The 26,050-nt window shown below is 34.4% G+C and overlaps 2 protein-coding genes across 3 annotated transcripts in view; one reads left to right on the top strand and one right to left on the bottom strand.

Annotated features, from left to right (window-relative positions):
• The first annotated feature begins 396 nt into the window (after nucleotides 1–396).
• Nucleotides 397–15,649, top strand: LOC107555893 (mitochondrial-processing peptidase subunit beta-like). Its single transcript, XM_016238829.1, has 14 exons — nucleotides 397–451; nucleotides 7,265–7,360; nucleotides 7,622–7,738; nucleotides 9,072–9,158; nucleotides 9,239–9,368; nucleotides 9,447–9,645; nucleotides 11,346–11,425; nucleotides 11,560–11,666; nucleotides 12,878–13,021; nucleotides 13,299–13,459; nucleotides 13,531–13,616; nucleotides 14,358–14,446; nucleotides 15,313–15,388; nucleotides 15,561–15,649. The coding sequence occupies exons 2-14, from the start codon at nucleotides 7,280–7,282 to the stop codon at nucleotides 15,623–15,625; spliced, it is 1,422 nt and encodes a 473-aa protein (XP_016094315.1). The 5' UTR covers nucleotides 397–451; nucleotides 7,265–7,279; the 3' UTR covers nucleotides 15,626–15,649.
• A 100-nt stretch (nucleotides 15,650–15,749) lies between these two features.
• dnajc2 (DnaJ (Hsp40) homolog, subfamily C, member 2) overlaps nucleotides 15,750–26,050 on the bottom strand; it is a 15,380-nt gene continuing 5,079 nt past the window's right edge. Inside the window, exons 4-17 of one of the 2 annotated variants that reach the window (XM_016238828.1) lie at nucleotides 25,255–25,353; nucleotides 25,029–25,170; nucleotides 24,871–24,951; nucleotides 24,714–24,779; nucleotides 24,135–24,226; nucleotides 23,939–24,060; nucleotides 22,060–22,209; nucleotides 21,887–21,975; nucleotides 21,731–21,800; nucleotides 20,335–20,519; nucleotides 18,974–19,074; nucleotides 18,785–18,895; nucleotides 16,754–16,914; nucleotides 15,750–15,887 (exon numbers count right to left, since the gene is read on the bottom strand). In XM_016238828.1, coding sequence (XP_016094314.1) covers nucleotides 15,831–15,887; nucleotides 16,754–16,914; nucleotides 18,785–18,895; nucleotides 18,974–19,074; nucleotides 20,335–20,519; nucleotides 21,731–21,800; nucleotides 21,887–21,975; nucleotides 22,060–22,209; nucleotides 23,939–24,060; nucleotides 24,135–24,226; nucleotides 24,714–24,779; nucleotides 24,871–24,951; nucleotides 25,029–25,170; nucleotides 25,255–25,353 — 1,526 coding nt within the window. In that variant the 3' untranslated portion in view covers nucleotides 15,750–15,830. The remainder of the gene's footprint in view (nucleotides 15,888–16,753; nucleotides 16,915–18,784; nucleotides 18,896–18,973; nucleotides 19,075–20,334; nucleotides 20,520–21,730; nucleotides 21,801–21,886; nucleotides 21,976–22,059; nucleotides 22,210–23,938; nucleotides 24,061–24,134; nucleotides 24,227–24,713; nucleotides 24,780–24,870; nucleotides 24,952–25,028; nucleotides 25,171–25,254; nucleotides 25,354–26,050) is intronic. The other variant, XM_016238827.1, reaches the window with a different exon arrangement.

Raw genomic sequence — 26,050 nt, 5'->3', positions numbered from 1 at the left:
ACAAATGCTTTGGTTGGTCTGAAATGTAGAAGGAATTATATGCAGTCCCAAAAATTGGAAATGTTAAATATTTTGTAAGAAAGGCCAACAAGTACTGTACAAATACTTTTAAATGTTTGCTAAATTTTATTTTTACTATTACATCTTCCTCTCATTATAGCGAATTTAATCTGCAGAAACGGACTTTGATATCACTTCGTAATGGTGATAAATAACTTTTTTATATATAAATAGGAGTATTTATAATAATTCACAAGTAAAATTAATATTGTATTTTAATAGTTTTCTTTTGGACTGAATTATTTCTGTGCCACGCTGATTAGCGCGTGACGTACACGTTCTTCCATCCAATAAGAACGCGTCTTAACGTCAACTAAACAATATGGCGGCGTTCGTGCAGTTGGGATTTTTTCCTGCAGACTTTTATGACAACGAGTGAGTCATTACCAAGGTAAGAGATTACAGAGTATTATGTATACGATTTAGAAATTTTAAATATTAAGAAACAAGCATTTTAAACATTCAGGCTGAAAAGGCTGCGCTTAGTGAAGCGAACCATTGTATAACTACTAAAACATTTAACGATGTTTATTCCCAACAAGCCAGAGTCATTTAAACATCAGCCAAACATATATCAATCTTTAGAATGCAATAAAAATCGTACATTTTTCTTTGTAAACATTCAATCAAAATCTACTTTGACGACTACTCAAACACAAATGTGTAACCACGTGATTTAGTGACAAAATAGTCCACTCAGGAATCTGCAAAAATGTCAACAATTCTGTGTTTTTCTGTCAATATGGGGTGCTGTGTGTACATTAATGAGGAAAAAAAATGAACTTAAATGATTTTAGCAAATGGCTGCAATATAACAAAGAGTGAAAAATTTAAGGGGGTCTGAATACTTTCCGTACCCACTGTATATACATGCAGCCCATTGCATATGTTGTGTACATATTGAGGAGAAATAAATACATAAAAATAGAAAATAAAATCAAATGGAGGGGGGGACAAGAAAGAAAACTATGTACATATAGGGAGTGATCTTTCTTTACATCAGAATTTTGATTAGAAAATAAAATCAGGTCTATGAGATGTTGCATATTTGATCCATTTTTTCCCAGTGCAAAGCAAATTGTTCCATATTATGATTTACAAATACTGTTATTTGCTTTTTCAAATATAAGTGATCATACTAAATTTTATTATTTGAAATTATTAAACGTGTTAAAACCTTGTGGTTTGAAGGATAGTGGCAAAAGATTGGTAAATATTTTAAATTAGTTAATTAGTATTTGGGGGCTGCACTGTGATAGAGTCTTTAATGTTATCTAATAATTGTTCTAAATATGCCTGGCATTTTAGTGAGTGTCTTGTGTAAATAATGCTAAAAATGTATGAGGCTAGTAAAAAAAACCTGTAACCTATTTAATGTTTTGATACTTAAAACCCCTTTTCCTCTTTGACCTATATACTGGTTTATGCTGGACTTAATTTCATATCCTGTATGTACTGTACTGTCTCAAAGTTAATTTGTTTTATATAAAAATATATCAAATTAGTAGCAGGACCTGTAAGACATGCAAAATACAGAAAGAGATCTTCGAACAAAGTTTTGTTTCTACCAGTCCTACAAAAATATGGGAAAGCTGTGACAAGAATGACTAAATTGTACACTGACTACAGGCCAGTAACCTTATCTTGTGTAATGAAATATTTTGAGAGGTATATGGTGTCCATGTAAAAACAGAAGAAAACTCAGTACTTGACCCATTACAGTTTGCTTATAGGCAAGACCAGATTTAATTTAATTATACTCTATCCTTCTCACACTAATGAGTGATCCTGATAACTTTATAGTGAAACTCTTACTAACACTGCTGTACACAGCCTTTGTATGAAAAATGTGTGTCTGAAGTCATAATTATGAGTTTGCCATGTTCAAGTGTTTTGTTGTCAGAAAGAAGGATGCCAGATTCATTCTTGCCTATTCCTTGGGGAAATTTTATTAAAGGGATAATTCACCCCCCCCAAAAAAAAATTGCTGTTAATTTACTCACCATCAGGCCATCCAAGATGTAAGTGACTTTTCGTCAGTAGGACAGTAAAGAATTTTAGCTGAAACAGTGGTGATTCATAAAATGCAAGTCAGTGTCTACCTGTATTTGAGAATAAAAAAGCATAAAATTATTACCCGTGGCTCCTGACGATATATTGAGGTCTTATGAAGTGAAACGATCCAAAACGGAGAAACTGGAGCGCTGAGTGAGTTCATTCATCATAGAATCAGATACGCCATTCTGAAGATATTCAACCAATATTCAATGAATTTTGAATAAAATGTAGTATTTCATTTGTCGACACTCATATAAACATTGTATAGTCATCTAGAAGTTACCTTGCTGATAATTCTGAACTTTCAGTCAAATAAATGTGCATAGTGCAACAAACGATTATTTACATGCATATATACATGACTGTAAAGGCATGAAAAAGCAAAGTAGATGTTGTGGGAAAAACGAATAAATCTCGAGTCACTACAGCAATGGTTTCCTCCTCGTCATGTTTAAAGTTTATGGCCTGCCCAACTCGGGTATCAAAATTATCTCTGAGTTTCCCAGTTGTAAATATAACTTGAGGAACCATATTTACTGACTATTTGTCCAATTTCCGACTAGGAAACTCATATTTACAATAATTCTGATAGAACACGAAGGCAGCATTAAACCACCTTATTTTAAATACAGAAAAGACTGAGGAGATGATCTTAGACCCCAGGTCGTTAGGAGATCACACACCTGTGCTTATTTATTAAGCACCTATAAAGCAGGAGTGTTTTTACAAGCACCTTGGCAGTTACATGGTTAATACACTTATCTGTGGATACAATTTGCTCCTGTGTACAGCAGAGATTGTATTTTCTTTTTTTTTTCTATTTTCTTTTTTTGTTTGTTGTGAACAATCATTTGAGTACAATCATATAGCACATTTCAAGTTACATACAATACTCAATGCAACCATGGAGTATCTTGTATAATTATGTACAATTACCTGGTATGTTTTAACTATAAATTATACTCAACCTTCATTAAATTGTTTCAAAGTATAACCTGTTTTCCTTTTTACCAAGAAAAGTAAAAAAAACTATATACATCCAGGGAAAGAACATGTCCTAATTCAATTCCATCCAGAATGACCTCAAATGACCTTCATTATGTATATAGATATTAAACAGAATACATGCATATTTGCAAACATGTACATATACACACACAAGCATATATTATATTACATGTATCTTTCTATATATTGAAGAGATTGTACTTTCTGCCTAGACTTGGTAATTAATATGGAGTGGACTAGAAATGTTATAGAGAGCATTATTGTATATAGTTTTGTAACCTTACAGTTCAAGCAATGCGAAGTCTGGTATAAATATCAATGAAGGCCATAGGGAAAAGGGAACATCAGTCCCATTATATGAACAGTCGGTTATTAGGGAAATGCGTAAAATTCTAGCTGACCCATTCCATTGCATATAGGCCTATTGCACACAGTACGAGTATGAATTGTTGCCCTCTGGAAGACGGTACAGGTTACCAGTATGTCTGTACAATCGTTAAAAAAATGTATGCGTCACTCAAATAAAATGTTGTTTTATTCATGCAATGGTACGCATACGGATCTGTATTTTTATAGGGAGTGTTTTATGTATTATGCATTGTTGTATTTATTGTTTTTGGATCCAATATCTTGTCAATATAAACACGCCTTGAGTCCAAGACTAATTTCTCTTTGGGGTTTAATAAAGTGCATTTAATTTCATTCAATTTTATTCCCTAAATGTACACTCAAGGTTAAATGACAGTAAATGCTGACTTGAATGTACCTGTCAAAAGTATATTTGCATGATTGTTTTGTATCCATAATGCAAGAAAATAAAGTTTTGGGATACTGCTGGAAAGTGTGAGTTGATGTCATAATCTCCATTGACTCTTATCACGTCTGAATAAAAAATCTACTTCTTAAATTGTACTTTTATACTTGTATTTAGATTCTAGTTTTCTCATGTTCTTTGTCATGTGTTTGCTGACATGCTGCTTTGATTATTAGCATTTAAAAGATTGACAACACTTTATCTGACATGTTTCAGAACTGTTGATTGTATGCATTTGTGTGTGTACAAAATAAATTGTCATGTGACATTTGTGTTTGTGTGTTAAATTTAATGATGACCATGTGGTGACCAAAATATATTTCCAGAAGCCTCAGTGAGTGAACTGGAGCTAAAAAGTACTTCAGCTTTGCATCTACACACAAAGGCCCGGTTTCACAGACAGGGCTTAGACTAAACCAGGATTAGGCCATAGTTAAATTAGGACATTTAAGTAATTTTTATAAATGTGCTTAGAAAAAAACATTACCGGTGTGCTTTTTGAGACTAAACAAAGGCACTGATATATTTTAAGATCAGTCAGTGCTAGTTTCTTTCAGTTGAAATGGCTAAGACTTACATTTTAGTCTAGGACTAGGCTTAAGCCTTGTCTGTGAATCCGGGGGAATGTGTAACAAAGTCATTAGTAATTGCCAAGCTGAAACAAACTGGCAAAGTCTAAGCAATATTAATCCCTCTCACCTGTCTCAAGTCTTTTGGGTTTTCTGGACCTTACAGGGCTTAAGTCTTCATCCACTCCTTCATGCGAAGGATCCATTGACTCAATAGGATTCATCCATGTCCGTTTGTTCCAGTGTCCTTGTTTTTGGAGGAGCTCGGCCCCAATCCTGGGCCATTCAGGGATTTCGTTCGGATTAAAGAAGATATGCCCCCCAAAAAAAGCAGGGTTGATGTGAATGTGCCACTGGCTCAGTGGTAAGATCACAGCCTTCCATGAGGAGGACCACGGTTCGAATCCTGGCCAGGGTGCTGGAGCAGAGTGCAGCTGACCAGACCAGACTGGAGTCTCCGGAGAGAGGATTGAGTCCCAGCAGAAGAAAAGACTAAAGTGGAGAAGAAGGTGCAAGCAGGGAGAAGAGAAGAGCATTGAAAGTAAGCAAACACAGTTAAATTTGATGCATAAGCCCTACTGGTTCTCTTCTCTGATGACTTCAGATGCTGAACCCCCAGTTCTGGAGGCTCATCATCATCTTCTTCTTCTTGATCCACCTGTCCTCCGGTGAGCGTCCCAACTCTTCTTCAGGATGAACCCATCACTCCTCATGTAGCCCATTGCCACTCTCCACAACCCTGCTTCCAGATTCGAACCAGCATCCTTCTGTTCAGGGAGAGCGTGCTCTTACCACTGAGCCACTGGCACTTCCACACGAACATTGCTTTTTTTTGGAGTCTCGTCTTTTTTAATTGGTAAAAACCGATTAAACTTTTGCAGGAGTGAGATTTGAACCCTGGTTTCCCATGCAAAGGTGCACCGCTCAGACCAGTATAGAATATTTCAACCCCAGAAAACCTCCAAGACCACAAGAGACTGAACTTCACAAGTGTGAATTGACTGTTCAGTAACTGAGTTTTTAATCCAAAACTACCACATACCTCCAAGAACTCATCAGAGACCGGCTGCTTTGCATCTCGGCTTAGTTTTGTTTATGTTTAATTGTGATACTAACAGCTTATTTAGTATATTGTCCATTGTCTCTCTTTTCTTGATATGAGACACAGGTGTCTCTTATTATGTCTCTTACAAACAGAAGCACCCAAAAGAAAGCTAAACTGTCTATTAATGCTTTGAGAAAATACTTGTTGCCTTCCAATTGAGAATCAGAATCAGAAAGAGTTTTATTGCCAAGTGTGTTTACACACGCAAGGAATTCGTCTTGGTGTCAGGAGCTTGCAGTACAGAAAGTACATACATTTAAAGTGTTTATCGGAACGGTGACAAACTACTGTCACACTATAGCATCATTCAGACCTGAAAATGCTTTTTAAAGTCATAGTAACTTCCACCAGAGACATTCATGTTTGATTATGGAACTTTTATTAAAAGTACAAAACACATTCAAGATTAGAAAGGACATATGCAAGGCAAGTTTACTTATATAGCACATTTCATATACAATGGGAATTTAAAGTGCTCTACATAAACATGATAAAAAAACACAGTGGTCATAAAGACATGATCAACATGCAAGAACATGATAATCATAAAAATGTGCAACATACAATGAAAACAATAACGACTGTAATAAGTATAATGGAACAGTTTCAATGATTGTCAGAGATATTTATGCCAGGTGAATTTAAAAAAAAACTTTTATTCAGAACTACCATCTGGTGGTCAAATAAGTGAACTTATATTGCTAGATTAGTATTATTTATATCCTATTTTGATCACTAAATATTTCATGCATTGCATGGCATGATTTATTTTAAAAATGATAATTATTTATTTTCATTTAGAAAATACATTAAATATTTGAAACACAAAATAAAACACATTTATAAACTTTACTGACCAGTCATTATTGGATAAAATAAATACATTTTAAAAACAAGATAAGTTCACTTATATGACCAGCAGATGCGGCTCAGCGTAAGAAATACAATATACACAAATACCCATTAAAACAGATAAAATAACAATAATGAAACATATGCCATTTTTTATTTGAGCAATTTCTCAGTTTTTTATGCTATTTATTGTTTAATTAATTTTTAGCTATTTATTTCCAATTAGTAATTTTGGTCCTTTAATTTGAACAGTTGCCAACCAACATTTATATAATAGCAGTTCAGCTACTATTTACATAAATGACAAAGATAAAAAAAATATTGTTTTTTTTTCTTTTACTTACTCGAAGCTATAAGTGAACTTATCTTGTTATTTTAATATTATTTACATCCAATAATGATGACTGTTCACTAACGTTTCTAAATATATCTGCCAAATATTCCATGTATTTTCTCAATTAAAATATTAAGTCATAATCTTAGATAAATCTGCACCCTGCACGTTTGCAAAAAATCGAATGAATATCACATAAATAATCTGGCGTATGTGTGTTTTTAACTTTGACTCAGAGCTGCCATCTGCTGGTCATATAACTGAACTGAATCATGTAGTTTTATATTTCGCCACAAGACTGCGTAAAAATGAGAAGATCAAGCGGTGGATGGGCTGAAACCAATTCTTCATGTGACTTAAATTATTATAAAAAAAAGGATAATTATTAGTCTGTGCCGCAAGCACGTTGAATAACGCATGACGTAAGCGTTCTTCCGTCCAATCCGAACGCGTCTCTTCAACAGCGTCATCCAAACAGCATGGCGGCGTCCGTGCATCGGTTCGGCGCAGCGGGGAGACACTTTATAAAGAATTTATTGAACACAAGAACCATTAACAGGGTGAGAGATTACAAACACATCATTAATATAATTTAGAACTGCCAAAATATTGAAAACCACGTCCTGGCAATCCTTTAAAACAGTCGGCTTGAGACTGGCGTGGTTGCTGGGTCTCAGTGATGAAAACGTACATGATAATATAACGACTTTGCGAAAACATTTAATTTTATTAGTACTCAAAATCGTATGTTTACCTATTATATCCTGCTGAGTAAATCATGGCCATGTCGCATGATTTAAAGCGTGATGTCTGTATTTCAGCCCAGATCCACTCAGGCTGTCCGTCAGGTGGCTTTAAATGTACCTGAGACAAAGGTCACGACCCTTGATAACGGGCTCAGGGTGGCATCTGAAGACTCTGGCCTGTCCACATGCACGGTGAGTTCACCATCAAAATCAGCTTGATTTCTTTGATCTCAGGTGGCTGATGAATCTGAGTACCCAACAACACAAAAATTGGGGTGACGATTTTATTGGGGTGATTTTTTAAAATGAAGTCTCAAACTGAAACTTGTGTTGGGGGTGTCTCCTTGTGGCATATTTTTGTGGGAGGTTCCCACACGCCCATGTCTGAAATAATGAAAACATAATGCATTTATTTTATTGCATTTCATAGTAGAGTCACATCTTAATACGCCAAGTGAGTTTTGCCTTTTTGTGCAGAATCAAATGCAAATGAACACCAAATATAGGTGAAATTACAGCTAAGACAACGCATCACAATAAAATGTAATTACACATTTTTACATGGTCTTTGTATCAAAATGTGTTATGCAATGTGTTGATCAACAATTTTACCTCTTTCCCAGTGGTATTTTAGCATCATGTTGTTGTCATATAGTGTCGTCATATACAGGTAGTAGTTTTGTTAATTTTATTAGTTTGTTAAATATTTATATTTATGCTTAATTTATTATATTTATTTTTGGTGTTTTAACTTACTTATCCAAGGCAACATTTCTAATTTTCCTTTAAGTTTTTAATTTTATAATTTTATTTAGGCCTTATTGAATAATTTTTAAATATTAATATTTATGTTTAATTTTTCTATTACATTTTTGATTAAATTTTTTAATTTTTTATTATTTTTATTTATTGGCAATATTTCTAATTTTACTTCACTTTTCACTTAATTTTATTTCATCCTTAATTTAATTAACAAAATATTTTAATAGTTTTAGTTTAAACTAATCATAATAAACATGCATTTTCATTTATTTGAAAATGCATTTTCTTTAGAGCGTCTGAATAAAAATGATAGCAGAAATGATAGCTAGATACACTTAAATTTGTATTATTATTTTTATTACACTATACAACGTGCAGTGAAATGAAAACATCATTAGCTCCAAACTGTGCATTAAATACAGCTGATATTAACTAATACAAATAATACATTTACATTTAGTCATTTAGCAGACGCTTTTATCCAAAGCGACTTACAAATGACAATTAGTAACAAATGACAATAAATATATAAATAAATAATAATAAATGTGATAAAATAATAAGTAATGAAAAATCACTACTAATAATAAACAAAATAGCATTAAAGTAGAATTGGGAAAAAAAAGTTCTGTGATCACAAAATTGATCCTAAAAAATCAAAATATGGAGAATTCAGATAAACTACACTTTTTCCATTGAGATGACTGGGGGAAAAAATGGCCCCATTTTCCTAAGTTTCCCCTGTTCTGATCACATGATGCAGGTTGGTCTGTGGATTGATGCCGGAAGCCGGTATGAAAATGAGCGCAATAATGGTACAGCCCACTTCCTGGAGCACATGGCATTCAAGGTACGAGAAATGAAAATAAATATATCTGAATATTAAAACAATTTAGTGTAGGAAGCATCAAATCTGCTGCTGTGTTTCAGGGCACCAGGAAGAGATCGCAGCTGGACCTGGAGCTGGAGATCGAGAACATGGGAGCTCATCTGAACGCGTACACCTCCAGAGAGCAGACGGTGTACTACGCTAAAGCTTTCTCCAAAGATCTGCCCAGAGGTAAACCATCAAACACAAACTCATCATGATGGGCAGAACGGCATTATGGGCGTGCTGTAAATGCGTCTCTGTTGGCAGCGGTGGAAATCCTGGCGGACATCATTCAGAACAGCACGCTGGGAGAGGCCGAGATCGAGCGCGAGCGTGGCGTCATTCTCCGAGAGATGCAGGAAGTGGAGACCAACCTGCAGGAAGTGGTCTTCGATTACCTGCACGCTACAGCCTATCTGGAAACACCTCTCGGGAGAACCATCCTGGGGCCTACGGAGAACATCAAGTACGTGTCACTCGTTTACAGTCCAGCTGTCCTCAGTTAAGACACCAAAGATGAACAGGGATAGAAAAAATGATAAATGATTAATCACAGTACATTAGGACAGTTTTCTGAAATGTTGTGTGTAATAATGCTAGTGATTCTATCTGAATGTGCACTAATTTGCATACATTTTCAGAACATAAAGGCAGATTAAAAATTCTTGTTTCATTTTGTTGATGTTAGTTTTTTTTTCTAACTTAAATATTACTATTAAAGTTTATTTTATTTTTTTCAAATTAGTCATTTCAGTGTTTTAACTTAAACTTTTGTCTAGTTGCCAAGGCAAGATTTTTAATTTTCAAGTTTTTCATCTAATAATTGTATTTGTATAATTTCAATGAATAAAAATGTTTTTAATAGTTTTAGTGTTAATATTTTAAGAACAGAGATCTGGTTTTTGTTGACATATTAGCTAAATGTTTTTACGGAGGGGTTTTTCGTGATTTTGTTAATTTTATTATTTTTTGTTTTATTTTAAATATCTCTATCCATCTATCTATCTATCAATCTAATATATTTATTTACTTATTGATTTTCAGTTTTTGTTTTTATTTATTTCCAGTTAGTAATTTTGGTGCTTTACTTAAAGGCAGAGTAAGTGATTTCTGGTAGCCAATGTTGATATTTGAAATCACTAAAACAAACACGCCCCTACCCCAAAAGGGTCTTGCCCCTATTTTGATAGCTCCGCCCCACACATACGTACGCAACCCAGGCAACGATTAGTTCTGTGAAACAAAGCAAAACCAATGTTACACCGTGTCTACGGACGTGAGCGGCGCGGTGCAACAAATCCTGACAGAAAACTGCTGCCGGGTTCTATTTATGACGTGCTGACACCCATTTCAAATGGTGTTCAACGGTGGTTTGATCGCGTCCAGTGTAGGCAGACTTCAGCTGTTGTAGACACGGTGTTACTCAGCTATCGAGAAGAAACAAAGCAACCTCGGCGTCCGATCGCAGGCCTCCGCTCCTCGAGTTCTCTCCAGCGCTGGAAAGCTGATCTGATATTTACACGGGTCCTACTTCTTGCCTTATCGTTCCGCAGACGTTTTCCTCTTTTGTTTTTTATCCGCCATCTCTATCTTTCTGTCGCTCGGCTCGGCTAATGTCCGTCCATGCACTGAAAGCTCTCTCCTCCACATCACGAGTAGACACGCCCCTTATTGCTGATTGGCTACAAGTTTGTTTTGCTATTCGGCCCGAATCAGTTTTCTAAAGTGTTTTTGAAAAATCCCATCCCCTGCCTTTAAAAAAAAAAAAAAAAGACAATAACTGAAATAAGTTTAAATGTGTCATCAAATAATTATATTTTGTTTTATTTCAGCCTTATTTCAATTAACAAAAATGTTATTTTTTTAATAGTTTTAATGATAATAACCCTACTTACATCTGAAAATGCATTTTCATTAGTTCCGCAATGCAAGTTTTCTGAAATGTTATGTTTAATTGTACAAAAGAGGCTTTATATTTATAAAATCTACAGATGCATATAGATAAAATGTAATGAATCCTTATATATGTGTATTTTGGATGTTTCCTTTACACTAGTCTGAATGTTATAGAAGCAAAATTAAATAAAGTAAAAAATTTAGCAGCGCTCGAAAAAAACGAATGTAGTGTCTTGCCTTAAGCTGTCCCTACATTTTGATGTTCTGCAGAACTATAAATCGAGGGGATCTGGTGGAATACATCACGACACACTACAAAGGGCCGCAGATTGTATTAGCTGCAGCCGGAGGTAAAGCAGCAGAAACGCAGGAAATCAGCATCACTGAACGTGTTCACATCACTTCCTTTGGTTTAATCGTTTAGATCTGTCACTGGCTCAGAGTTGGACCATTAATACTCCAGCACTGTTTCTCTGTCGTTCAGGAGTGTCACATAATGAACTTATTGATTTGGCCAAATTTCATTTTGGAAAGCTGCCGACCAGATACAGCGGAGAGGCTTTACAGCCCTGCCATTTCACCGGCAGCGAGGTGAACGGACCATTACACAACACAGTTAGAGTTCATTACACATGGGAATGTTTAGGGTTACTCGAGCTCAAACTCTTGTGACAACCCATCAGTTATGATAGAAAGTACTTTAGATTCATTCCTCTCTTTGTAAAAATCATGTTGACAGTAATGTATTATTGTGAATACAACTTTATGAATCTGAATTTTATTTTCAGCAACTGCTAGAATACATTTACATGATTTAAAGTTCAAAATAATTTTTCTAATACTGTACATTACTGCAGCACCACTTTTCAAAGCAGTTTTAGTTTCTCATTAAACCCCGCCTTTCTGAAAAGCCAAGTCTGCTCTGATTGGTCAGCTGGCCCAGTCACTCAAAGTGTGGTAAAGCCAGGTTCAAAATGTGTTTTATTTTGTTTACATTAAAGTTAAAGGATTTTACAGAGGGGATTGTTTTGTGAAATATTACGTTTATTTTCATTTCAGTTTTAGTGCTTCAACATCTTAATTCAGTCTAATTAATTAATTTCTAATTAAGTTTTTTTATTTCAGCCTTAATTCAGTTAACACGTTTTTAATAGTTTGTTAATTATGATAATCCTGCTTTCTTACAGCTTGTTGTTGAAAAAGCATGTCATTAGAGCAAGTTTTAAGTTTCCTTAAATGTTTTGTTTGAATATAAGAACGATTATATAATTATTATATGCACTAATTTGCATACATTTCCAAAACATAAATCTGAACATTGGATAAAACCAGGTTTAAATGCTTTTGTTTATTTTATATATATTTTTACAGCGGGAACTCTGTAAAATGTACTTTTGTTAATTTAATTATTTTTTTGATTTCTTAAAAATAAGTTTTTTTGAAATGCTACGTCTGAATATAGAAAACATTATATATTTATTATATGTACTAATGTGCATATATTTCCACTACACAAATCTGAACTCTATATAAAACCAGACTCAAATTCTTGTTTTATTTTGTTGCAGAGAGGGAATTGTGTGCTTTTGTCAATTTAATTAGTTTAAATTTTTTTTTTACAAATATTATACTTTATTTTCATTAATAAATAGAAATAATGGCAGGACTACAAACGAGGCAGAAGTTTTCTGTTGGAGAAATGAGCTCATTTTAGAGATCACGTGCACAAACATGCTAAATGAACAGCACAATACGAGCACTTTAAAAGACTTACCTGGAGTTCTGCTCTCGATTCCTCACAGATCCGTGTGCGAGATGATAAGATGCCTCTGGCTCATATAGCCATCGCAGTGGAGGCTGTCGGCTGGTCGCATCCAGATACCATCCCGCTCATGGTGGCCAACACACTCATCGGGAACTGGGATCGCTCGCTCGGCGGCGGGATGGTAGGAGGCGCTTTCACTAAACCAGGGGTGTGCAAACTCGGTCCTGGAGGGCCGGTGTCCTGCAGAGTTTAGCTCCAACTTGCCTCAACACACCTGCCTTCAAGTTTCTAGTATGCCTAGTAAGAGCTTGATTAGCTGCTTCAGGTGTGTTTGATTGGGGTTGGAGCTAAACTCTTCAGGACACCGGCCCTCCAGGACTGAGTTTGGGCACCCCTGCACTAAACCATTACACTAAAAAAGACCCAAAACCCATCTAACCACACCTGTCTTCCGTCAGAACTTGTCCAGTAAGCTGGCCCAGATGGCGTGTCAGGGGAACCTGTGCCACAGCTTCCAGTCCTTCAACACCTGCTACACCGACACGGGCCTGTGGGGGCTTTACATGGTGTGCGAACCGGGAACCGTCAGCGACATGATGCGCTTCACGCAGCTGGAATGGTGAGAGCTCCACGTTCACTGGGCTTTCTGTCGAGATGAAAGATGAGCAACTAACACCCGGTTTCCTTTAGGATGTCTCTGTGTACGAGCGTGACTGAAAGCGAGGTGAACCGAGCCAAAAACCTGCTGAAGACAAACATGCTGCTTCACCTGGACGGTAAGAGCAGCGGCGTGCAATAAACAGGGTTTATGATGGCAAATCAGGACCTTTTTAAGACCGATTAATGGAAATGGAAAAGTTTAAGGAGAACAAAATGAGTTGGATTAGCAATTGAAAATACAACTTCCAAGAGACCTCCATTACTTTATTTAATTTTAATACAGAAAAACTAGAATATGGAAATAATGTTTACTGTATCTTCTGATCACACTGCAACAAGTGTTTTTGTCTTGGTTTCTAGTGCAGATGTCAGATGTAAATTAAGTGCAAAAATTATATATAAGATGACTTGTTTTATGAGAAATGTATCAAAATGAAGTGAATTTGTCATAAAGACAAATATCTGCCAATGGAGTGAGAAAAATAAACTTAAGGGAAAACAAGTTTTTATACCCCATTGACATGTGTTTTTTGTTTTGTTTTAAGCATAAACTTTTTAAGTTTAGTTAAATTTCTCAACAACAACAAAAAAAAAAACGACATCTTAATTTTGCATCTCAAGTAAATGCATCATCATGAGTTACGGATGTTTTGCATTGGAAAACAAGACAAAAATACTGATAGAGATACTTTGTTTTTTTTGTAGTGAATGCAAAATGTAATTTGTAACTTTACAAATGTAAGACTTTTAACTTGAATTTAAGACCTTAATTTGTGGAAGGGTGATTTAAGATGTTTAAGACCCGCAGAAACCCTGAATCTCTTGCATGTTAATGAGGAGTGTTTTGTCTCGTGTAGGATCCACTCCCATCTGTGAGGACATCGGCCGGCAGATGCTGTGTTACAGCCGCAGGATTCCTCTGCACGAGCTGGAGGCCAGAATAGATGTGAGTAACGTACAGGCTGACCTTTGACTCACATTCAACAGGCGCTCATCTATTGCTTTATTCAGACAGTAACTGTTTCTCATGGCGACGACTGTAGAAATCATTTTACGTAAAGTTCGTGCATGCAACTTTTTTAAGGTGGGCAACTGAATTCTCTGATCCTGCAAACGTGTTTATGTGGTCGGCCTGTGATCTGTAAACAGATTGTCTGCTTTTGCTTGGACAAATAATTACAACAGTTAATTCAACAATAGAAAAATTATATAAACTACTGGAAAATAGGAAAACTGACACGCTTCGGTTTAATGGTCTTGCATTTGCGCTGTCTTCCATTTTTAAAATGATGGATGTTATTATAAAATATGGAAATTAGCAGAAACAAGTTAATGTAAACTTTTTTTGCACGAGGTGAGAAGTTTCTTATTGCTTTTACAATAATATTTAATTGAACAATAGTAAAATAATATCCTATTTGTATTTAAAAATAGGGGGAAAAAAATTTGCCTGCTATTGACACGCTATAATTTAAAAGGTTTTCCATCTTGCATTTTAGCTCTCAAAATGATTCATCATTTTAAATGTTTTTTTTTTACATTTACATAAGGTAGATATTTGGCTCAACTACTTTGACTGGTAAAATATATTTTTGTGCAAGCCCTAATATCAATGTATATGATTATATTTAAAGATTACTGCATAATTATTTTTATTATTGGGAGGAAACACACTGACATTCAGGATTCGGACAGCAATAAAAAGCACAGACTCACCCCTGTAAATGTAGAAATGAGCTTCTGTCCACATGACAAACTATTAGCGTGTAAACAGGGCTTTAGTCTCAATGCTGCTGCTTCTTCTCATCTCAGGCCATAGATGCCACAACCATCAAAGACGTGTGTATGAAATACATCTATAATAAAGCTCCTGCTATAGCAGCCGTTGGTGAGTATTCATATTTTCTCAGTAATAGCTGCTATTTTCCCAGCTCTGGTCCTGGAGTGTCTTCATAACCAAACACACCTGCCTGAACTCATCACTCCAGGACCTGAAAGAGAGCAGAGCGACGGGAAACGCTGCTTTCAGTGACTGATAAGCAGATACTTGATGTTTGCAGGTCCGATCGAGCAGCTCCCGGACTATAACGGCATCCGCGGCGGCATGCATTGGTTTCGGCCGTGAGGAAGTGAAGCAGTACAGCGTCTGCGCATTAACAGTCACAGAAACAAGAGAATTTAATGTGTGCTTTTCATGTTTATTTTATTAAAAAATAAAGAACAACACAAAGTTAAAAGACCATGTTGTGTGTGTGTGTGTGTGTTTTCTTTCCCTGCGGCACGTTTGTCATTTCTTGTTTTTAGTGGTGACCTGCTCCTGGGCGGCTTTCTTAGCCTTTATCATCTCCACCAGCTCCTGCAGAAACACCAGAGAAACACATCAACAACTGTACATAGAGATCACACATTATTATAATATTAAGACATTTTTAATTTATTTATTTATTATTCTTATTAATAACACTAAACATTAATCATAATTATGAATATTAAAAAGATAGATTTTATTTGCTTTATTATTAATATTTATATAATTATTAATATTTAAAAAAAACTTAATATTTATGTGTTCTAAAAAGCATTATTATAATTAATATTTTATTAATAATGTTATTTGTTCTGTGTAACAATGCTTTAGCAATCTTGCAAATATTAATATTTTCAAAATCTTGCATTATAACAAGATTGTGAATTACAGACATATTTATATAATTATGTTTACTATTATTAATTATGATTTAAATAGATGTAAACGTTTATAATATATATATATATATATATATTAGAAATATTGTTAATTATTTAATTTAATATTACTTTAGATTTTTAAATAATTAAGATAATAATAATAATTTGTATTATTTAGAAAAATATTTTAATTACTTGGCACCTTATTCCAATTCTGCCTTAATATTTGTTATTTATTTTTATTTCTTGTCATTTGTTCTGTGTAATATCCAAGTAATAAAATTATTTTCAATTGTATTAATAATTGATTATTGTTGTTAATATAATTATTATTACCAATTTAATCATATAAAAGGTCTTATTTTATTATATACTTGACAACTTATTCTGATTCTACCTTATTAATATTTGTTATTGCTTATTTCCTTGTTCTGTGTATTAATTCTTGGGCAATGCTGTATGTAAACAATTATGCCAAAATAGTATGTTGAATTAAGAAACAAATGTTTGTGTGTGTTGCACAAGCCTGTCAGTTTTTGATGAATAACGATGCAGAAGATCATACCTTGTATCTCTTCATGCAGTCTTTCTTGGAGCGTCCGGGCACAGCGTCAGAGATCTTCTCCCAGCGCTCCGGCGTGTTCACCGGGTACGTCTTCAGCGCCTGCTCCAGAAGCTTCTGCTCCTCTGTGGTCCAGGGGGAGGAGTTGGACTCGGCGCTAACAGCTGGAGGAAACGTTTGGATGAGTGATTGTGTTCAGAACAGGACTGTTTTTGTGACAACCATAAATCGCATTTTAATCATTATGCTTCTCTCGAATCTTTGCCTGCTGGTTGTTCATTAAGAAAACATTTCATTTTAATTTGGTATTTGTGTTATCTTGCATTGGTAAGAAATCTCTTTTCATGGCTGCGGTAGCCAGATGAAAGCTTAAATCCCCAATCAATACATTTTCTGTCCAGTGGTTTCCTTAAACTTCCCAACCTGGCAACCATACATATGCGCTCTCCAGGTTACAGAAAAAGTGCTGATGAGCTGAAATCACTGGCAAACTTTTTTTTTTCCTTAAAAATAAATTTTTAATACAATTAAAAATATATATATTTGTATATATTTATTTATTATTTGTTTTTTTATTTTTATATAATAAAATAATTATTTTTGTTATTTAAGTGTAATACACAAATAAGTGTAATACAGCCCGTCTGTTTTCTTTCACATTTGCGCTGTTATCTGTGAGGAAATGTTCTCTTGGTTTGAGCTTATGTGAAAATGCAATAACTAACGAAATGAAAATGAAATTAGGATTAATCAGCTTGCATTATAATAAAAGTGTCACAGAAGTGATAATAATATTATTATAATTAAAGTGTTTTTAATTTATTAATAGTAATATTAGGAATAACCAGTCATTAGAGTAAATATTTTTAAATTGAGATTTATACATCATCTGGAAGCTGAATAAATAACCTTGGTTTGTTAGGATAGGACAATATTTGGCTGAGATACAACTATTTGAAAATCTGGAATCTGAGGGTGCAAAAAAATCTAAATATTGAGAAAATCATCTTTAAAGTTGTCCAAATGAAGTTCTTAGCAATTGCGTATTACTAATCAATTAAGTTTTGATATATTTACAGTAGGAAACTTACAAAATATCTTCATGGAACATGATCTTTACTTAATATCCTAAAGATTTTTGGCATAAAAGAAAAATCTATAATTTTGACCCATACAATGTATTGTTGGCTATTGCTACAAATATCCCCCAGCGACTTACTGCTTTTGTGCTGCAGGGACACATATTATTTATAAAAAAGGAAGAGAGATATTATTTTATTAATTACTTGGCACCTTATTGTAATTCTACTTTATTAATCAGCTTCCATTATTATAGAAGTGTGTTCTAAAAAGCATTATTATTATAATATCTGACATTTTATTAATAATATTATTATTTGTTCTGTGTAACAATGCTTTGGCAATCATCTTGCATTATAATAAGAGTGTGGGTTATGGATATAATAATAATGATTAATAATATAATAATTAATATTAAGATTGGAACTGTACTAATATAAAAAATATTAATATTAATAATTATTATTATTTATTCATTAATTAAAGAAAATATTTGATTTATTTTACATGTATTATTTTAATTTATTATTATTTACTTGCAACCTTTTTCTAATTCTACCTCATCAATATTCATGATTAACTGTGACAAATATCATGTGACTTACCATCAAACCTCTCTGATGGCACAGCGTTGTCTGCGGTCGGAGGAACAGCCGAATGCTCCTTCTTAAACTTCTCAAAGGCCTTTCGGTTAATCTCGTCTTTCTGGTGAGGATCTGCCATCAAGAACCAAGCAAATTAGCCGTAGATATAATAATTAATATTAAGATTGGAACTGTACTAATATAAAAAATATTAATATTAATAATTATTATTATTTATTCATTAATTAAAGAAAATATTTGATTTATTTTACATGTATTATTTTAATTTATTATTATTTACTTGCAACCTTTTTCTAATTCTACCTCATCAATATTCATGATTAACTGTGACAGATATCATGTGACTTACCATCAAACCTCTCTGATGGCACAGCGTTGTCTGCGGTCGGAGGAACAGCCGAATGCTCCTTCTTAAACTTCTCAAAGGCCTTTCGGTTAATCTCGTCTTTCTGGTGAGGATCTGCCATCAAGAACCAAGCAAATTAGCCGTACTACTTCAATCCAGCGTACAGCATCAACCCCGAGCGCTGTTACCTACCCAGCTTCTGCAGTGTTTTTGCTTTATTGATGACGTCTTTGGCGGTTCTCTTCACGCCGCTGCTGGAGTGCTGGTTCATGTAGCTGGCGATCACCTCCCACCTGTCCAATCACAGCACACCTCAGTCAGTTTGTTTGTTTGTGTTTAACGCCATTCCAGCTTTTCATGGCGAGAAATATTATGGCTGAGTTATATCATGTTTTTATCATTTATTTTTGCTAAAAACTCCAAAACTGTATTTGGCTCGACCCTCTTCAAAAGAGTTAACGGAATAAAAAAAACTCTCTCAATGAGTTAAAACCAGCACAATCTAATTAAACACGCTTGGATAAAGGGAAGATGTTGGAGGTTCTTCCCCTAGTATTAAAAACGTGTGTGTCATCCTGGAATGACCAATTCTATAGCGGGTATAAACAATCTGGTCCCATCGCTTAGAAAATTATTTTTCCAACACTGGGACTAATTTCATGGAGCTTAATCATTGTGTATAGATCCCACCAATAACAAATTATTGGTTTTAAATCCATAGGAGGTACAGCACAAAATCTGGGGTCCGCCAATAATGCTTCTTTTGCAGCAGAGCCGGCTTCCTCATTACCTTAAGATTCCACACTGGCTGCGTTTACATGCCCAATTTTGGGTTCAATCGGATTGAATTCATTCCGATTGATGAATCTGAATGTAGTGTTTACATGAACGCTAAAGAAAGTACTCGGGTTGATGTGCGTGTTTATATGTCACAAGCTTCAAATTGGAATAGATTTTTTTTTACATGCGCACACTGCACAAATATACTTTCTCACTGTTGGCACATAATAACCACTCTCCTACAGTTTCTTTATTTGTTTTTAACAGCAGAATTCATATTTATTAATAAACCGCTGTGCCGTGCTGCTCATATTTACCACACAGTAAAAATGCCCCTCCCAGCGCCCAAAACGGGTTGCCTGTGGATGAGAATCCAAAACACGGACTGGTGGGAGGTTGTCCTGCTCTACTTCACAGTTGCCGAGTGAAAGGAGAGTTTGAGAGATGACAGGACACGCATTTATACGACACTTTATTCAAAAGGAAGAACTGCTGGTTCTGCGCGTCATACGTCATTACGCTATTTCTGCATCATTGCACATGCGCAGTTCTTTCAGTTTCCAGTGTTAACATGCACTCTCAATCGTATTAGAAAAGGAATAAACCTCCCCCTTCAATCCGCTCAGTCGGATCGATTAAGGTGTTTACATGAAGGCTTTTCAGTCCGATTGAGCCGTCAATCTGATTACAAACGGATTATTTGGTTGCGTGTAAACGTAGCCAGTGAAACACTGGATCATCTGTTCGGCCTGAGATACGACAGGGAGACTCACCTGGCGTTGGTTCCGGCGGGAAACAGGTTGACAGCTTTGATGAGCAGCTGCAGGTCTTCCTCGTTCCAGCCTCTGTTATTGAGTCCTCCTCCTCCTGCGCTGGTGTGCTCAGCCCCGCGCACTGCCTGCTGCGCCTGCATCTCCGCCTCCTTCTCCTTCCGCATCTGAACGTTCACCTCCTGCACCTGCAACCACACAAACAAATCCTCAGAGCAACTACAGGACCATTCAGATGTTTGGGGTCAGCAAGGACTTCTTTTAAATACATTCAAAAACAGCAGTCAAGTAAAATAATTATTATTATTAAATGACTAATTATATTAACATTTCTTTTTGTAATTGTAACATTATTACTAATAATTATTAGTAGTATTTTTATTTATATTTCAAATAAATGTTGTTCTTTTGAACTTTCTATTCATCAAAATAATCCTAAAAATATGATCATGTTTCCAAATAATAATAACAACAACGATACTACTAATTATATTAAATCATTTTAGTAATTGTAATTACTAATAATTATTAGTATTTTTTACTGTTCTTTGGCACTTCCTATACAAAGAATCCTTGTTTTTTAAATCACAACTTCCACAAAAATATTAAGATGTATATGTATTACATATATTATAATATAAAATATTATTAATATATTTTTAATTTTATCATTATTAAAAAAAAATGCTAATATAATTTTATTCTAATATTTTTATTAATATTACTTGGCACCTTACTCTAAATCTACCTTAATAATATTTGTTATTGCTGTAATTCTTTTTTGTCATTATTTGTTACGTATAATAATGCTTTGGTATTCAGCTTTCATTATAATAAAAGTGTATGTCACAGATATTATAATATGAATTAATATGAATTAAAATAATATTAAGATTTGTCGATTGTATTAGAATTGATTTGTCGAATAATTCAAATTATTATTTATAATTCTAATAAATGTTGTTCTTTTAAACTTTCTATTCATCAAAAAAATCCTAAAAAAATAAAACCGCAGTTTCCACAAAAATATTGGGCAGCACAACTGTTTTCAACATTGATAATAATCAGAAATGTTTCTCGAGCAGCAAATCAGCATATTAGAATGATTTCTGAAGGATCATGTGACGCTGAAGACTGGAGTAATGATGCTGAAAATTCAGCTGCGCATCACAGAAATAAATGACATTTTACTTTATATTCACAGAAAACAGTTATTTAAAATTGTAATAATATTTCACTATTTGTACTGTATTTTTGATCAAATAAATGCAGCCTTGGTGAAAACAAGAGACTTCTTTTAAAAACCATGCAGACCCCAAATGTTTGCAAACACACACAGATTTATAGCTTAAAGCAAACAGGGTAAATAGGGTGGTTTTGATCGGTTTGTGCTTCTCACCTGTTTCTCCAGAGCTGCTTTACTCTGCTCTTTATTCCCAGAGGCCAAAGCTTCATTCAGCGTCTGCAAACTACAAATCAAACCAAAAACCTCAATATTCCTCCCACATGCAGGTGTGTTTGAGAAGTAAAACAACATTATATTTGCAAGCTTCACCTGGTCAGCTCCAAGCGGTCGCAGAGTTTCTCCACCTCCTCCATCATCCTGACGCCGTCGGCTTCATTGTCTGTGAAGTAGCTGTGAGTCTGAGAGAAGCAGAGAGACAGAGATGAGGACGGGAAGCTCTCGGAGAGCTGAATAAGTGTGAGATCGTGTGGAGGGTCTCCTGCCTTGCAGGTCGTCCTGAGCTTCTGCCGCTCTTTCTTGATGGCTTTCTTCTGGGCTTCTTTCTCTTTCTTGGCCTGCTGTGCCACCTGTCGCGCCGCCTCCTCCTCCTTCTCCCTCCGCATCCGCGCCGCCTCCTCCTCTGCCTGACGCACCTGCACACATAAAAAAGTGAGAGAGAACCGAAGAACCCTGATAGACAATATATACAACAGATTAAAGTCACTAATTTAGTTTACAGGGTACTTACACACGAAAGTACCGAGTAATGGAAAGTAACTATATGTAACTACCGAGACCCTAATATGGGCTCAGATCTTTGTAATGACTATAGTAAGTATATATGTGACCCTGGAGCACAAAAGCAGTGTTGAGTCGCTGGGGTATATTTGTAGCAATAGCCAACAATACATTGTATGGGTCACAATTATACATTTCTCTTTTATGCCAAAAATCATTAGGATATTAAGTAAAGATCATGTTCCATGAAGATATTTTGTAAATCTCCTACCGTAAATATATCAAAACTTTTTTGATTAGTAATATGCATTGCTAAGAACTTCATTTGGACAACTTTAAAGATGATTTTCTCAATATTTAGATTTTTTTACACCCTCAGATTCCAGATTTTCAAATAGTTGTATGTCGACCAAATATTGTCCGATCCTAACAAACCATACATCAATGGAAAGATGATTTATTCAGATGATGTATAAATCTCAATTTTGAAAAATTGACCCTTATGTCTGGTTTTGTGCTCCAGGGTCACACATATTATGTACATGTAGAACTTGACTGTAAAATAAAGTGATACATTATTTATTTGTCCTTTATTTAACCAGGTAAAACTTTAAAAATCTATTTTACAGAAGTGACCTGCAAACACTGATACTGCAGTGTTTAGTCAAAAAGCCCTCCAAAATAACTAGAAAAAAAAGAAGAAAATGTGGTTCTATTAACAGAAAAAAAATGTATTAAAAAAAAAAACAGGCACAGCTATTGATTGATGGCCAAATATCAGAAAACATTAGTTATAAATAATTTTATAACAAATTATATATGTAAATTATAATATAACATATATAATTATGATACATAATAAAATATAAAATATACATTTTGTTGTGCATTACTGTCATTTGTATTAGCTTTTTTTTAATATGACTAGTTGTTTAATTCATTTTTAATTTGGTTTTGGTTAACTTTGTACAACGTAAACGTTACAATTAAATTAACAAATTTACAATTAAAATGACAAATATTGCCTTGGCATCTAGCGACTTTAATATTTTATTTCAGTTAAGCTTTATTATATATTATATATAATTTTTTTATCTCCAAAAATATTAAAACATACAATATATTTATTCTAATATTTTATATATATATATATATATATATATATATATATATATATTTTTTTTTCCTTCTCTCTCTCTCTCTCGATATATCGCTAAACATTGTACGTTTAAATTTATATATACAAATAAAATATAATATGCAGATTTAATCTGTTGATATTTGGTAATTTACAGCTTCATCAAACAAAACTAGGGCTGCACGATAAATCGCATGCGATATTTAACGCACATCTTGTCAGAAAGCCGTTCTGTAATCAGCGGTAAATCTCCATCACCTGCGTGCTTTCACATTGAGCAGCATTAACTACACAGAGCCGTTGTTCACTGACGAGCTGCGCAAAAAATCGTGCGAATATGAACGTGGTTTTGCGCGGCTCGTCAGTGAACAACGGCTAAACAAAACATATTCAAAACAGAAAAATGGAAAAACACAAATAAAGTGAGGTGTGAAACACTTTCAGAAATGTGTAGTAAGAGCTAAAGCAGAGTTGCTCATGTGTCATTTGAAACAGTGAGCACTGACCCGCTCCTTCTCCTCCTGCTCTCGTTTCTTCGCCTCGGCTTTGGCCTTCTTCTCCGACTCTTTCCTGGCTTTCTCCTCCTCTTTGAATCTCTTTATTCGTGGGTCGCAGTTGTAGGCCGTGTCTGCATCACATCACACACATTCACACAGACGCTCACAGTAAGATCATGTTTCTCGTGTCTCACCCCAAACTTACCAACGAGTGTCCGTATCCTGTTCATCTCTTCCTTCTTCCTCTGAGCTCGAGAGGCTCGGTTCTGTTTCTCAATCCACCTCCTCTCATCTCGACTGATAGCAAAATCACACACAAACACGAAAAGGAAACCGTGTTATCGTAATAGAACTGACAACCTATTGTAGTTGTAGTTAACGTGATTTTTTATTTAATCTTTTCTTTTTTTAATTGTAATTAATTAAATCACTTTAATTTCGTTTTCATTTTAATTAATATTTTCTGTTTTCAGATTAATTTAAATTTTTTGTTTATTTTTTTTATTTTGATTATGGTTTCATTCGTATATTTTCTGTTTTCACAATTTTAATTAAAGTCATTTTGTTGTGTTGTCTTTTTTTTTTTTTTATGTCTAGATAGTTTTTTTAAATAATTTTTATTTAGGTTTTTTTACTTTCAACTCAAATTCGATAAGAATTTGGCAACTAGCAACGTTTTTTTTATGGTTTAGTGTGTTACCTATAATAACCACATGCAGTAATAATTACAATTTTACAAAATACTAAACCAAAAGCAATAACATATGATCAAAGTATTATTCACCATTCAGCTTTTTCCTTTTCCTCTTCATCTAAATATGAAAATTCTCTCCACGAGTCAAAGTTGTACCTTCAGAAACAAAAGGGGAAAAAAATTCATTTTTTTTCTTCCAGCATTAGCTTGCCTCAAAATCTATGAATAAATGTGATATTTTTCTTACCAAAAGGAATAGAAATGATCCACCTCTTCAAAAGACGCGTCCAGGGCTCCCAGACTCGGGAAGTGTTTCTGAACAGACCATCTGATTGAGAGAAGCACAGCAGCGTGATCTCCAGCACTGAACCTGAATCATCTGAATCAGTCACGAGAGGTGTTTACCTGCTGTTCCTCTCAAACACCGGCGCAAACACCACGAAGAAGTTTTCTTTGCCTTCTGCTTTTGAAGGAACCATGTTGTCAAACGTGGGATCCACGCTGTCAAACGCTCTCCGCTTCACGGGATCCGACAGCATCTCCATCGCTGCATCACACGAGAGCAGATCAAGAACCTCTCGCATGCACAAACACCTTTATTTCACTTAGAATAAAGCAATAAAGTCCAAACCTTTTGTTATGCAAGTGAAATAATCATTATCTCCCTCCACAATCTGCTCTCCTGCTGCTTTCCGCTTGTCCGGGTGATGTTTGAGGACCATGGCTTTATCTGTGGAGAACAGCAGCATGTTACTACAAAATAGGCTACTCTTTACTATTTTGAAGTGTCTTCTGCTCACCGAAGCTCCATTTATTACACAGTAAAAAATGTGAAATATGATTTAAATTTAAAATAGCAGTTTTCTTTGAGAATATATGTTAAAAAGTAATTGATTTCTGTGATGCGCAGCTGAATTTTCAGCATCATTACTCCAGTCTTCAGTGTCACATGATCTTCAGAAATCAGTATAATATGCTGATTTGCTGCTCAAGAAACATTTCTGATTATTAGCAATGTTGAAAATTTGTTGAATTTTTGTGGAAAAAAATATTTTAAGGATTTGTTGATGAATAGAAAGATCAAAAGAACAGAATTGATTTGAAATAGAAATCTTTTGAAACATTAAAAATGTATTTACAGTCACTTTTGATCAATTTTATGCATCCTCGATAAATAAAAGCATTAATTTCTTTCAGAAAGTTTTTTTTTTTTTTAAAGAAATTAATGCTTTTATTTATCGAGGATGCATAAAATTGATCAAAAGTGACTGTAAATACATTTTTAATGTTTCAAAAGATTTCTATTTCAAATCAATTCTGTTCTTTTGATCTTTCTATTCATCAACAAATCCTTAAAATATTTTTTTCCACAAAAATTCAACAAATTTTCAACATTGCTAATAATCAGAAATGTTTCTTGAGCAGCA

This window comes from Sinocyclocheilus grahami, unplaced genomic scaffold (assembly GCF_001515645.1).
Source record: "Sinocyclocheilus grahami isolate Dianchi unplaced genomic scaffold, SAMN03320097.WGS_v1.1 scaffold548.1, whole genome shotgun sequence".
Taxonomy (NCBI): Eukaryota; Metazoa; Chordata; class Actinopteri; order Cypriniformes; family Cyprinidae; genus Sinocyclocheilus; species Sinocyclocheilus grahami.
This window is presented reverse-complemented; position numbering and strand designations above follow the sequence as displayed.